This window comes from Mizuhopecten yessoensis, unplaced genomic scaffold (genome assembly GCF_002113885.1).
Source record: "Mizuhopecten yessoensis strain PY_sf001 unplaced genomic scaffold, ASM211388v2 scaffold4449, whole genome shotgun sequence".
In the NCBI taxonomy this organism is placed as follows: Eukaryota; Metazoa; Mollusca; class Bivalvia; order Pectinida; family Pectinidae; genus Mizuhopecten; species Mizuhopecten yessoensis.
The window spans coordinates 10832-25834 of record NW_018405552.1 but is presented as its reverse complement, the minus strand read 5'-3'; the positions used below and the strand labels follow the sequence as shown (position 1 = coordinate 25834).

Below are 15003 nucleotides of genomic sequence, written 5' to 3'. Positions count from 1 at the left end.
GAGGTACAAGTGATATGACATGGACACCTTCATAAGGCCTTATTATATATTTTAGAGGACCAATAAATATGAAATTAACACATTTTTTTGTAGCCCTACATTTATTTAAAGTCAAAGGGATATAATGTAAATCCCTGTTTTAGTCTATTAGAATTTGAAGTACAAGGATACGATGTATTAGACCATTTTTTAGCTCTATCTGAGGTCCAGATGTCACAACATACTATCATTTTGTGGTTGTATTTGATGTCAAATTGATATCATATGAAATGATGCATTTTAACATAAACATTATTGTTGCTCTTTTTGACATCCAAGGGATATGACATTAACACTATATTGTGGGCTTATTCGAGATCTAAGTGATATGATATCATGGTCACATTTTCTTGAACACATCTTTGTGGACCCAATTAAAAGCTAGAGATCTGGTATATATATTCCTTTTTGTGGCACTATTCAACATCAAAGGAATATTATATAAACACAATTTGTAGATCTATTTGAGATTTGGTTTTGTTTGGTATTGATTTTGTTAAAGCTTATTGACAGCTAGGGTCTTTGAAGGACGTGCTTCCATTTGTGTAATATATGTATACACTTGCTTGTGACAGGTATATGTGTGTTAGAGGCAGGGTGCGTTGGTGTATATGCCTCCTTGCAATAGCAAAGATCAGATGCCAAATTTGGAATGCTACCTTACTGAAATACCATGCCGAAGGTGCCCAGTACAGTATTCTACCTGGTCACTTGATACTGACAATAGATAAACCAGTTGTTGCGATAACCCTAAATGCTGAACATTAAGCAAGGAATAATAGTTAACATGTTTAAGGAATTCAGTGTGTCCCGGCCTAGGAACAGAACCCATGGCGTACCCCACCTTGACGAACGCTCAACACTAAGACCAAAAGTGAGGTATTACCAAGCAAGGGACTAGGAAACAAAAAGGTTTTCAGAAAGAAGAGAGAAAATATAAAGCTCCCAAATATTCCAATGGAGGCAGCAGATTAACTGTGGTCATGTAAGAAAGCCCTCGATTTTGCAGGAGGCCCCAGCCCACATTAATTTATGACATGTTGTGGGATACAACAGGTCTATCCTTTTCCCAAATTTCCAGGGGGGTTTCCATGTGGGGGAAAATCGAGGAAAATGGTGAAAATACATGATTATTAAAGAAAATTCTCAGGGTGGGGGGGTTCCTGAAGCCCAAAAATATTTTTTGAAAATTATCATAATAAATCTGACTATTTGCCGTATCATCTTTCTCTATCGATTATTTAACAAACACATGAAGATGTCTATCACTGTGAAGAACAAATTTAAAACAACCAACCTAAAAAAAGAGTATTCCATTAATATCATGAAAGTTAAGTTTCTTTCTGCATTTTTCTTCCTGAACACAATTTCTACAAAGATAGGATGGTAGATACACTCGTTTTTCAGCAAAACAACCAGGCTTTGATTCCTGAATTGAAAAAGGAAAACGTATGGGGTACTACATCATCTGCCTGACAATGTGGGCCAGAACAGCATAAACAATAGTCTAGATGAAAAGGCAAGATTGGACGAAGCAAACAATACAACTACAGGACTTATTTGAAGTGTGTTTCAGACAGCAACATGTTAACTAACTTATAATATTAGGAAAATGAAACTGAAACTGAAAACAAAGCAGGCCTTAATTCTTGTAAATCTTCGGTCATCAGAAACCAAAGATTGCTCCAGTTTATTTTATTTTATTCCAGGTAAGAAATAATTTGATGATATCATGTATATGAAAGAGAAAAGAGAAATATTAAGGAAATGAAAAACGAATTAAAAGAAGACCGGGGATGAGTTGACGGGCTGTCACAGAATCGTCAAATTATTCATCTTGCAAAACATATATATAGCATCTTCAGTTTTAATTTTTTAATGACTTTTTTTAAATGTAATTTCTTCTCATACGAATGTAATACTGTTTTGTTGAGTATACAAAATCCGACATTACTAAATCAATATGTATATGATCAGATCGGTGTATTGAATATATACATACCTAGTTAACAAAATGAAATGTCAAATAAGGATCACTCTGAAATATATAAGGATCAATCTCAAATTTAGAAATGGATCAACATACATTGTTTATTGTACAGATAAATTATGCATCATCAATGAATTTATAGTGAAAGTAACAGATCACTTTGTAAAAAATCGCTACATACGGTTTTTTCCATCCATGTTTTGAATGACACTCCGTCTGCCATGACCTGGTTGGTGATCTAACATATATCTTTATCGGTATAATTTAGTCTAAGTCTGTACAGGACTTCTTCAGACGTCAACTTATATATATATGACATACCTGTATGAGCGTTTATCTCGTGCAGATACGTATTCTAATAAGTGACATTGTTGCGCTCAAACATCCTATGATCCTGACGCGTGACCAGACAGATATTACCAGGAATATCGTACAGTACATTGTACTTTCACTTTCGCTTTTGTTACTGTAGGTTTCGATTGATATGTCTCGTTCAGTTTAAAATCATGTTAAATGCAGTGTTATATTAATATCAATAACTAGGCTTTACCAGAATCGTATTTGTCAGCTTTCTACTTCTGCAACCAAATGCACATTGGCCTAACTGTACCGGATTCCGAGAAACGACGATATAATATGACTCGTAATATTGAATCATGGGATTTTTACATTCGATGAATGTCGGCACTTTCCGTAAAGTGAATTCCGTCAAATATTAATAATAACAGTAACACAAAAAAATATAAAATGCTTAAGAATTTGTTTTTGTATTACAATTACCACGGCCTTAGATAGCTAATTCCGTGCTATTAATATTAATTTTTGACAGAATTTCAGGCGTTATCGCGCAGTCAATGGTCCAAGGGAGACAACTCTCCCAATATTAATTGAATTTTTCATTTTTATTCACAATCTTTCGAATACGTAATATCACGGAATTACACTATTTTTAATTTAAACATATTCTATTGCCATAACGCAAAGTCCGTGGTGATAATTGAGGAAAATGGTGAAAATACATGATTATTAAAGAAAATTCCCGGGGGNGGGCGGGGGGGGGGCGATCCGCCACTGTATACTGGCTATAACGTTATACATCTGTGACCATTTGCAAGAGAAAGTCAACGTCTTTCATAAAATATTAGTAAAAGGGAAAACACGTCTGTATTTCAAGATTTTTATTTATTTTTGTATGAAGAAGGCAAGTCCGGACAGGTAGTTTGAGGTAAGTGATTGTGACGTTATAAAGGATGCAACGTCAAATTCCCGTCAAATTAATAACGGTTGTGTCTCGTAGGCCAAACATGTCCCAAACTTATAATAAAAAAAATCGAAGATAGCAATCTAAATCAATCATTACAGCAATAGTGCAACTTATTTCAGCAGAAGGATTCCGCCTCTAGGCAGATTTATTACATCAGTTCCACCTTGTTTTGTCTAATGTATCATATTTTAGCACATACCTGTTGAATCTTGTTATTGTAATACAACGTTCTGTATTGCACATGTGCAATACGGAATATTGTATTTACCTACTAGCCGGAACAACATTATATGGGTATCCCCTTATCCGCATGGCGAACTGAAAAGTTCCCGATATTTGCAAAAAATATCAAAGTTTATAAAATCTTTGTATCGATCTCTACTAAATACGGAAGGTGTGTGATAAAAGCAAGACCACACACTTGTGTTTTTCTAACGAATCAGAAAGCACTCATTTATTGCGCGGACGTATATATTCACTCGTTGCGCTCCGAGCACTCGTGAATATATTCGTCCGCCCAATAAAAACACAAGTGTGTGGCCTTGCATATGTATATTATATATATTGTGTCCCGTTCTTGATCAATGCTTTTTCGGAAATAAGAACGCATTTTGGTTGCAACTGGTATATTTTTGCTCGTTTTCGTCAAAGTAATTCATACATATATAAAACTGCGTCTCTTTTTATAATTTGTTCCGTTCTGGGTTTTTCCTTATCCTTTATAAATATATATAAGGGGTCTTAATTGTTTGTTTGTTCGCTTGGGGACTCTGATTTTCGTATTGCATATTGGGGTACATTTGTTAATAAAGAGTGTATTTGTCCTGCGTGGTCGGATGGCGCAGTGGATAGCACACAAGTTTGCCTTTCACCAAGGCGACCGGGGTTGTGAAAAGCAGAAAATCAGTTGAGATTTTTCTATCCACATAACAGGGGAATTCTCCTGTCATAACAATTGTATGACATCATGTGAACAATACATTTACCTCGCGTCAACACCAAAAGATCACTGGAGATAACTCTGATTGGCTGGGAATTTGCATTTCATGAAATAACCATTTGTATTTGAGATAGGGGAATCTCTTCCAATGGGTGGACGATTGTATTGATCTCATTCGAGGGGGATGAAAGTTTGTGTTAGTCTCACCATGCGTTGCCAGGAGATCATCACGACAGACTCAACACGGTAAGGGTAACAGAATCGTACAACTCGTTAGGAGATCTCAACCTACGATTCTCCCCCTCTGTTTGAGTCCCCGTATGTCACCTCTAAAAGGAATAATATATTTTATTTATCTATATAAGACAACTCTATATGCCTACCAAAAGTGTCGGTTACTATTTGGGAAATTTGATTATTTATAAATCAACAGTCTTTTTTCCATACTTCATTCAGAAAAGAAGAAATCAAAATTTATTATTTAAATTTTATATCAAAACAGCATACAATGAAGAATAGTTGAGAAAACAAACTAAATCATACAGAATGTATGATACGCGCCCGTTATACGATCTTTACAATTTAACCTTTTATGATATGTGATGTTAAAATATATAATAAAAGTGTAGTTTAGAAGTTCCCGCGTTAAGCCTGTCAACTGTACTGGATGATGACCCGAGTACCCGGGCGGACTAAAACTCGTTCTGGTGGAAAACACACTCCACGGTACACAACCTGTAATTGTAAGACGAGTTGTATTAGATGGCGCTAACCATGTCTGTATCAACAGGAAAGTCAACCAAACCCTTAGGGACCTGCTAACTGGTTACAGCTATATTTGTATCTAAAATAAGGTGTTCAGAGGAATTTTATACGTTTTAAGGGTTTAGATAAACCTTCGAAAATTTCTCTGAACAACTTTGTTTAAGACCAACTATACAAATGTAGCTGTAACCAATTATCAGGTCCTTGTGACCAAACTTTCCAAAACTGTAGCAAACACACCCGAATCCTGTTCTGTTTGGAAAAAAATATATAATGTGAGATAGTTCTACTTTTTAATGAACAAGTCAGGTAAGTATTCCTTACATTATCAACAATTTAAAATTTAATTCAATCAGTTCAAAATCTAGGCCATGCTAAAAGCCTGTACTCGTTAGATTCTTTAACTATCTTTTCATTTTAAAATGAAATACGGACTCCTTTGAAATTTAATATTTATATGAGCTGTCATATTTCCTGACCACAAAATAGGTGACATCATATTACCTGACCACGACGTCTACGAACGTGTATCCTCCACAAATGATCATCAGAGTTCGACATCCCAAAAATATCAACAATAGCTTCACATTCGTTCTCATAATCCCAGTCCAACATGACATTGAACGGATTTTCTGCGCCTGCGCGATGTCGTCTAAATGTTAAAGCTGCTGACATAAGAGCCCTGAACACAGACATATCCGGTTCTGGTGTGATATTCTGTGTAAAGTGTACATCCGGGTCTAAGGTTGTTCCGTCCACTGTGACGGAAACTGTTGGCTGAGGAAAATAGAATTCGATGATTGAATTTGGCTATCCTATAATACATTTAACACGAAGGGAATTCTAAGAATGTACACCCAGAAACATGGAAAATGACTTAAGAATTTTGTTAACCAGATTTTGTTTCGATCACTGAATTTATATGACATGAAATAGTTCAAGGTCCCTTAAGTACTTTTACATGGGACAATATAAGTCCAATTACAGAAAAGTGTTATAGCTTAAGCATGGTAATTAAAATGTCCCCAGACCAAAACTATATAATACGGAATTAAAATGATCAGAGACACACATCTTTCTGTATAGAACTTTAAAACAAATCGTCAGAATAATGGTGTCTGATTTGAGATATGATGCATGTCCCTTGCTGTTATCCCAGATAAACTGCTACAATTACACAATGACGTCATCATTAAACTTCCGTCAACTTAAAATGTAAGGGTAATATTAAGCTTCAGAAACCGAAGTCAGCATCAACTACAAACAAAAGGCAACTACCCAACCAATAACTACAAAACCATTACAGCTATACACTACTATTAACTATAACTATGTGTGAAGAAGAAGGGAGATTTGAGTGTCTGTGAGGATGTGTAACGTGGAAAAACTTGAAAGAAAGGGGCATTCTGTTGAGAGAGGGCGACAAAACGGAGATGAGGAGGGGATATGTTGACAAAAATGATGAAGAAAACAAGTAAGTAAGATACTGCAAAAAAAGGGATGAGGCGGTGAGAGGGACATATGCTTATAAAAAACAGAGAAGGAGGGTTACACGTACCCGTCGTAGTCGTCGTCTCGATGAACTTGGACGGAAACGGTTTAACCTAAATTCAGCATCTCTTCCCCAAGACCGGAAGCGCATACTAGTACTCCCGTCATACTGTGGAGATATGTCATTATATCCGCGCTTCAAAAGGGCTGGTCGTGCGAAGTTAGACAATTCTGTTTCCGGTTCGTTAACATGCCAACTGTCAAGGGCAATGTTAATATCTCTCTGTGACACGCCTAAGGAGTTAATTTCTGTGTTGGCGTTCTTGTGACGGTCACTGGAGTGGTCAAGATGTGGTTCTTTGATACCCAATCTGTCTACCACGTCGTCAGCTATACCGGGACTGATCCCCTCGTCAGGGTCGTTAATACGAACATCCTGTTTACCAGAACCTATATCCGTCTCCATGGTGGTATCGAAATATCTTTGACCGTCATCCACACTGCCAGGCCTGGTGTCTGGGAAGTGTAACCAGCTTGTCAACTGTAAACCAAGAATGAATACATCACGCACGACCCCGCTTACAAATTGGCCGAGTCCAAAATCAAGACTGTTGGGATACAATACGACCCGGCTTATAAATTGGCCGAGTCCTTGATCAAGACTGTTGGAACAAGGATTGGCCGAGTCCTTAAATTTCTAGTTTTCTAGTTTTAGACAGTTTTTAAAATAATACAATTCAAGTTGAAAATTACATGGCCGCAGCAAGCTTAATTGAATATATGTCGACAAAGTCCAACCTATGAAAGGCAGTTAACTGCGCATGAACGGAAGTTAGCTTCTTGTATATCCTTACTATAGTAATATGCCTCGTGCGAGCATTCTTCATCAATTGATTTACTTGATTTCTGATAAATATATATATATCAATAAGAACCTTGTATTGGCATTAAGAATACAAATATGTACACATAATACTATGACGTAAGAGGTATGTGTCCTGAGAGGATAGAGCCGGACATCACCCGTCTGCTGACCATTGTTTACTCTCGTGGCTGGGGTAATACTAGTCCACTTGGCCAATATTACGTCCACGCCAGAACATCTGGACACCACATAATAGACAATTGATCAAGAAAGTTCATTGAATTTCCATCTTATTCCTGTCGTCACAATTAACGATATAGTTAAGTACAGACACAGTTGTCCCATATTTCAACCAGAGTTTCGGGGGATATATTGACCCGTTTTATACACGAAAGTATCTTGCATATGTAATAACTGAGCCGTGGTGTAGTCTAATCATTGTCACTGCGGAAGAAAGTGGCTGGTTTCCACTCATTCTTGAAATTCCAAGGGTAAGTAAGGACTTGAGAATAAAAGTCATTTATGAAATACCAAACAGGACGGTTGAATCCCTCTATGAAATTCCAGGGGTTACTTTAACTTTGCCATGCGAATCGTTCTATTCATGGCCAACGTCCTCTTTGGTAGTTCAACCATAAACTTGATTTTCATGTCATTACTTCAGGGACTGAGTCAGGAAGATACACAAAGGGAAAAAAACACGTTCGAAAAATATAACGGCAGAGTTTTAATGTTGGTGGGAATGGAATTAGTATTGTAACAGTTGCCTACCTATATCCAGCACATGGCAGCGGACCCATAGACCAATTATGGAGATTTATAAATGAAAAAATAACAACATGTTTTTAAAAAACATTTACAAGACTTTGGGGTGTTGTGTGCACGGATAAGAGGTATGATTTTTGAAAATCGTCATGTAATCACTGTCGTGTGCCCGTCAAGGAATGGTCTTTTTAAGATGACATCAGCGGTCATAGACGTAAATGTTCATTTCAAATCTGAAAAGCTTTTGTTTCTGAACATGGTCTGACAACGGCTGGCAACTAGCAGCTCATCTAGGTTTACAAGAGTGGTCGTTGGACAAATTGATTTCATAACTGTTGTAAAGAAGACAAAAGTTTATAACTTGTATACCTTAACGTGCTGTCTATCCCCTTGACCTGATCAACCCACCTTCATATATACTTCCGACAGCAGCAGAATATGTGCTAACTCCTCGACCTGTCATTGTACCTTCCCTGAGCACTTTGCAAAATCATTAGAAGGAAAATAAAGTCTGAGTACTAGTGATATCGTGTTGTATTTTGTCTGTTGACCTATCTGACGCTGGCTCAAGGAGGTAATCGAATTCCTAACCGCTGAGAAAAACACGACAACCGTATACATTTTATACGAACAGACAATAATATCTTGCGTGCAAGATTTTCGTTCGTCACCGACATCGTCTTACGCTGAAATGGTGGCTTTACGAGCAAAGAAAATGTTGTGGGCGTTTGTCTGCACTTGTTAACTCTCTTACACTTGTAACTTTGTAATGTAGTATTAGATTCGGTGTGAAATTAGGGATACAGACAATCCCGAGAGGGGATACTATAGGTCTCATTTCCATTGTGTAAAATATAAGACCTTTGTATTTCATCATGATCCGTAGGCTGTCATTACGTGACATTTTTGACGTTTGTAATTCACTTCGATTCTATTTTTAGCGCCTACATATATGTCGTATTATCTTATATATATATTTATAATACGAAATGCTATCCTTGACAACTTAGATTAAACAATTACCCTTTGATATATTTACGTGTCTATCACAAGATGGTCAAGTGATACAGATGGTTTCGTTCCGTTGTGTGTTGAAAATAATTGATTAAACGAACAGTCATAAGTAACCAACTTGCTGGCAACAAATGGAGGTACGTTTTTACATGTTGCTTCAAACAAAGTTCAGTCCGTTGAAAGAGGGTAAATAACTGATTTTTAATATTTTTAACAATAATGCTGGCGATTTTAATAACCTTTACAGTCAAATTGGCTCCGAAAATACGATAAGATACCTTTCAATATAGGACGTCTTCAAAAATGAGCATGGGATTCCTCTCTAATACGAAAATAACCGGCGGCTTATTTTCCAGATTTTAGAGTATTCAAATTATCTTAAAACCTTAGCAAAAATGCCTATGATGGGCCGCTTAACGTTCACGTAACACAGAGTTTCACACGTAAACAGCGTTGATTAGTCAACGTTCAATGTTCATAAGGCAATAGTGTCAGTTTAAGTTGGTGGTGTCGATAGGTTCCCAATTAACAACGCTTCATACTCGTGTTAGATACATATAATAAACCGAAATGAACAGTTCGACAAGATGATTTGATGACCTGTTTCGTTTTGTGATAACGCTTGAATCTAAATATATCTCTATAGTTCTATTTCTGAACTGAAAAATATCTGAAAAGGAGATAAATAGTTATTTCGGACTAGCCGGTCTTCATCATGTACTTACCAAAAAGGCATTCACTTCTACAGAACAAAATAATACAGTTCAAAGATGAGGTTTGCCTATCTTCTTTAAAAAGGAAAAAAAAGGAAAAAAGAGGCACAACTGTGATTAATTTTGGGTTCGTATTCCAGGTACTTTTATCCTACTAGATCGTTATCTCAAACCCTAAGGTTGGCCGAAAGGTAAACCTTTCGGGCAATCTCGTATTTTATTAAAACAAATTACTTCAATTGAAAACTTTTATTGCCGAGCTGCTAGAAACGACGTTATAGCGAGAACTTGAACCTGCAAATGGAAACACCAGTCGATACATGCTCTGTGGTTAAAACGCGTGAAAAAGATATTGAAACAATATGCACTTTCAATATCTCTTGCAAATAAATGTGAAAATAAAAAAAAACTCGTGCAAATAATTGACATTAAAGACGAGTAGACGCCTCATGGCAGTAATTAACAGGGAAATAACAAAGAGTAATCTACAACATTAAAAACGTAAAGATATTCCCCATTTAGTAATTTAACAACGTTTAATTAAGAAATAGATAAGTAGTATAATCAGTAATAAAATTTAACAAGAATATACGATAAATAAGAATAATTATCAACATTTGATATAGAAATATATCGCATAGAAATAATTGACAACATTTAACACGGAAGTATAAAGAAAATGAAAGTAATTTACAACGACAAACAGATATATATGTATATACGTCGTTCAATTAACAAAACATTAAACAAGAAATAAACAATCAATAGAAGTAATTAACAATATTTAACACAGAAATGAAAGTAAGGTAGGGTCAACGCCTATGGAGATTTAACATTAGCGTCGGCCCCCACTTGGAATTTCGAAAAAAGATAAATCCAAAAAGGTATGGGCATTAGAAGCTTCAATCATGAAAAGTTAGTTTCTGAATGCATTTGATGATAAATGGGACCTCCTTGACTTACACCTGTGTGGGTGTTAAAGGTGCAGTAATACAATTCCTCCTAGAGCATTTAAATGGCACAATTACCATAAAATTATATAATCATCGTGTGCAACGTATTTCAACTGTTATTTTGATACCGAATATTACACTATTTCAATAAATAATTGTTCTATTTATTTAAGAATTAAGCAGAAAAATGTGTGAAATTTTATTTCTTATGAGAAATTTTCCATTTTTGACACGTTAATTCACTTAGTTCTAAAACTAGTCTATTTTTCTTACTTGTTAAAAAGTTGGCTACCAATAATATCTTTCATCATCAGGAATTTCCAAAAAAATGAAAACCGGTAAATTTGTCGTATACTACTTTTGGTTCAAAAAAACAACAACATAGCTTTCTTTCCACATTTCCTTTAACCTGTGTTTCTTCATGACTAAAGGTCATTGGGTGTTGATATTTGGTTAGAAGGTTATTCATGTAAATGAGTTTAAGTGTTGTTAATTTTGATGACCTTGACCTTTTTTCCAAGGTCACAAAAAACAAATGTGCCGAAATAAAAAATTTGTATGGGGAGTTAGACAAGGGTATTTTTCCTTGCTTTATTTGTTTAGAGTTAACGATATAAAATAGTGTAATATCCCGTCATATTTTGTTTAATGAATGGTCAAAAGGCTACAAAAAATAATAACTAGAACTGTAAGCCAAAGATTAACTAAAACCTCCGCTCATATATAAACCAGAACTGTAATCTAAAGGCTAACTAAGGCAAAGCATTGCAAATTAATCCATAGCCTCCCACCAGTAATTATGTATGTATATCTGTCACTGACATACTTCTTGTACTCCCTCCCTATGCCAAAACATACTTTCATACCACATCTTGTTATCCTAGATGACCCACTTTTGCTGGAATCGTTCTAGTAGTTAAGGAAGAGTTATCAAGACAAAGAATTTTAACAAAAGGCCATAACTTCTTAAAAGGGTCGAAATGATCAGGGGGTAATTACCATATCTGTAAGCTTTCATGAAATTGGCCCAGAAGTTTAAGAGGCAGACAAAGTTTTTTTAAGAAAAGGGCATAACTCCTTTTTAAAGGGTTGGAATGAAAACATACTTCTTCGATGCACAATGTCAGGGGGCAGTTACCATACCTGTAGACCTCCGTTGAAATTGGCCCCATAGTTTTGGAGGAGTTGTCTGGACAAGTCTTTTTCAAGGGTCATTACTCCGTAAAAAAATGGTCAGATTGAAAAAAGAATTACTGGATGCAAACCATCAGATTGTTGTTATCATATCTGGAAACTTTCGTTGAAATTGACCCCTTAGTTTCGGAGGACATAGCCGGACAAGGGTTTTTCAACACAAGGCCATAACTTTAAGGGAAAAAAAGGTCAGAATGAAAAAATAATACATGGATGCACAACTTGAGGTGTCAGTTATCATATCTGGAAAGAAACTTTCGTTGAAATTGGTCCACTACTTTAGAATGAGTTGACAGATAGACGTATAGACAAGCTGATTCCAGTATACCCCCACCCCCTCAACCCCCACCCCCACCCCTAACTTCGTTGCGGGAGTATAATAAAGTGTATAATAGTTTTGTTTTTAAGATTATTTTATTTATTTTTAGATAATTGCATAGCTTTGTCTATAACACAATCTCAAACCTAAAGTAGTTCTCCAGAGGAAAGATTACGATGACAGAATACCTATTCATGAGTTATTACTGCTGCACATAACTTGAAAACATGCCCAACATAAGAAAGTGTTTTAGTATGATACAAAAACAGAAAATGTATAGGTATTTTAATAATAAACATTGATAGTCAAATCTTCAAGGTTATGTGAAATTGGGCATTGATCATGTTTGGCATACTAAAAAAGTACATTACCGGTTTTGATATTACATAAAAATTATTCTGTAGACAGAATACATATATGTGTAGTTTTTAAAGAAGTTTAAAATATAGACTACCATTGTAACTATATATAGGCAAGTTGACAATGTTAGTTTTATTTTAAATTTTGTGAAAATTTTGCATGTTTTTCCAATTAAAAGTATCACTACGCTTACTTCATGTCTATCAATATGACATATTTAGTATTAAAATAACAGTAATTTCATACACTATACACTATCATAATTCATTTCCAAATTAACATTTGCCTGTGATATTTATCGGTCATTTTGTTAGGATACCCCCGTCACTCAACCTGGTGTTATGCAAGGAGGTCCACTACGGTTATCAGTAACAATTATGAATAATCATTTATGCAGTTGTTGATCATTTTTATGTATCTACATATGGCAAAAGAATAAAGGAAATCGAAGTGGGGGCCAAATGTTGAGCCCACCTTTACACAGAAATGAAAGTAATTTACTACATTCAAGGCGGAAAGTATTGGTTCCTCATGAAAGTACATGAAATTAACACTTAACAGAAAGTCTCGTGAAAACAAACAATATTAATTAGGAAATAAATAATAATAGGAAATAATTCCATTATTCAATACGACAAACTACAGCTCATAGGAGTTATTAACAACGTTAAACACGGAACCAAATTCAAATATTTTTACAACATTAAACACAGAAATAGTTGTCCGAAGAAAATACATACCACCCTAACTAAACAGTGCTGAGTCTGGATGTTATGTCATTAGAGGTATCAGACTAGAGCTTAGTGTGTTCAGACTTAAAGATGTCATATATTTCACAGACACCAAATACATAGCAATATACACTCAACATACGTGAGTTCAGTCTGGATATTTACAATTTGGCTTGATTTAGACCTGCATAGGACAACACATATTTACAAATCGTAAATTACCTCCGGTGTTTTTTTTTCTAAATTTCTATTCAGCAAAACCAGCATATTTAAAAAAAAAACACTATGTAAACAGCTTGGACGTGAACAAACGTGTGTGAAACGGAAACGACGCGCTATGGTATGTATAAGAGAAAATATACAGTGTAAAGGAATTCTTCAAGTGAAAATGAAATTCTGAGACTTGTGAATGTATGATAGCCCGCCTCAATGAGACAAAATAATGCCCCCCCCCTCCCCCCCGCCCCCTTCTCAATGACAATGCGTTGTCTATATCGTTAACTCTTCGAGTCTTCATCATTGCCTCTCCCTAAAGCTATAAGATTTCCCCTCTCCGAGACGTCAGCATTGCGTTTCTTTTCTATTCCTCCATTTCACCATTTAAAACATAACCTGTTTTGAAATATAATAATTATAAAACGATCTGGAATTATATAATAGTTCTGGTAAACTTATTATCGTTGTTTTAGAGTAACCTAATTGTACTCGAATACGAAATACACATGGACGACATCAATCTACACAATACTATACTTAAACAACAGTAAGTTTTACAAATGTATTATACTCACAGGTTTCGGAAATAAGATATCACGTTCATGGACGGACGACCGGTCGGGCGTCCGTCTGAAGTCCGCCCACAGCTTTGGTATGTATTTTGATGGGTTACCCCATAACTGTTGAGCTTCCGTTTGTAATTCAGTCTCGCGCGGGTAATTAATGTCAATACTGTATACGCAAGATAGGAAGACAACACAAATGGACAAACGGACACATCCATACATATCAATGTTTCAAGAATACAAGATCACTCTTTGATGTTTCCTTGGTAATAGTTAATAAATATTGTTGCTGATAACTAGACTGTGTATCCTTTCTCTACCTCTTTTGGTTAGATTTTTGAAGAAAAAAACCTAAACTAAAATTAAAACTTCGTTTCCCTACTTGGCCCGAGTACGATCTCGTCGACAGATAGCTAGTAAATGAACTACCTCTGCCTATATGGCGAGTCTAATTAGTGGACGCAACCAATGGCGTCGATAGGTTAGGCAACCTAAGTGTTGAGGCCCGAGGGAACCGAAAGGCTGGCTATTGTGATGAATACGTAGGATGGGCGATTTAATTAAATTTCACAAATCGAGATGTTCCTTTATTGTCCATATAACAATTAGTACTTAGGGGATTACACATGCTCGATAATTCTGTTAAGTAGCGTAAAGCCACATGTTCACCTCGTTGTATAGCCCGGATGGGTAAAGTATCTTCCTTAAGTAGCGTAAGGCTACACGTTTTATCACATTTTTTTCAAAGTTGATTGCTTAACTATCTTCATATCTTCGAAAAGCCAGGAACGCCCACAGATTCGTTTTTTTGGTGGGAT

General features: G+C 35.8%; 2 protein-coding genes across 9 annotated transcripts in view; both read right to left on the bottom strand.

Moving 5' to 3' along the window:
• The window catches only part of LOC110449058, a 30421-nt gene extending 27756 nt beyond the window's left edge, over positions 1-2665 (bottom strand). The window contains exons 1-2 of one of the 8 annotated variants that reach the window (XM_021495634.1): positions 2580-2665; positions 2042-2077 (exon numbers count right to left, since the gene is read on the bottom strand). The gene's annotated coding sequence lies outside the window, so the exon portion shown is untranslated. Of the gene's footprint in view, positions 1-698; positions 716-1336; positions 2018-2041; positions 2078-2210; positions 2539-2579 lie in introns of those variants that run through there. The other 7 variants (XM_021495633.1, XM_021495635.1, XM_021495638.1 and 4 more) reach the window with 7 other exon arrangements.
• A 2066-nt stretch (positions 2666-4731) lies between these two features.
• On the bottom strand, positions 4732-14575 carry LOC110449065. Its single transcript, XM_021495651.1, has 4 exons — positions 14195-14575; positions 6557-7030; positions 5503-5775; positions 4732-4968 (listed from the first exon to the last, which is right to left on the bottom strand). Exons 1-4 carry the CDS (start codon positions 14405-14407, stop codon positions 4888-4890), a joined length of 1041 nt encoding a protein of 346 aa, XP_021351326.1. The 5' UTR covers positions 14408-14575; the 3' UTR covers positions 4732-4887.
• Positions 14576-15003: the final 428 nt, after the last annotated feature.

Bases quoted from the DNA above. Each gene is read 5' to 3' on its own strand.
- LOC110449065 (XM_021495651.1), bottom strand. From the start codon at position 14,407: ATGTATGGATGTGTCCGTTTGTCCATTTGTGTTGTCTTCCTATCTTGC. The intron at 5,776-6,556 runs GTACGTGTAACC...TATTTTCCTCAG, and splicing joins CGAGACGACGACTACGACGG to CCAACAGTTTCCGTCACAGT. The intron at 4,969-5,502 runs GTAATATGATGT...TTACAATTACAG, and splicing joins TTCGTAGACGTCGTGGTCAG to GTTGTGTACCGTGGAGTGTG.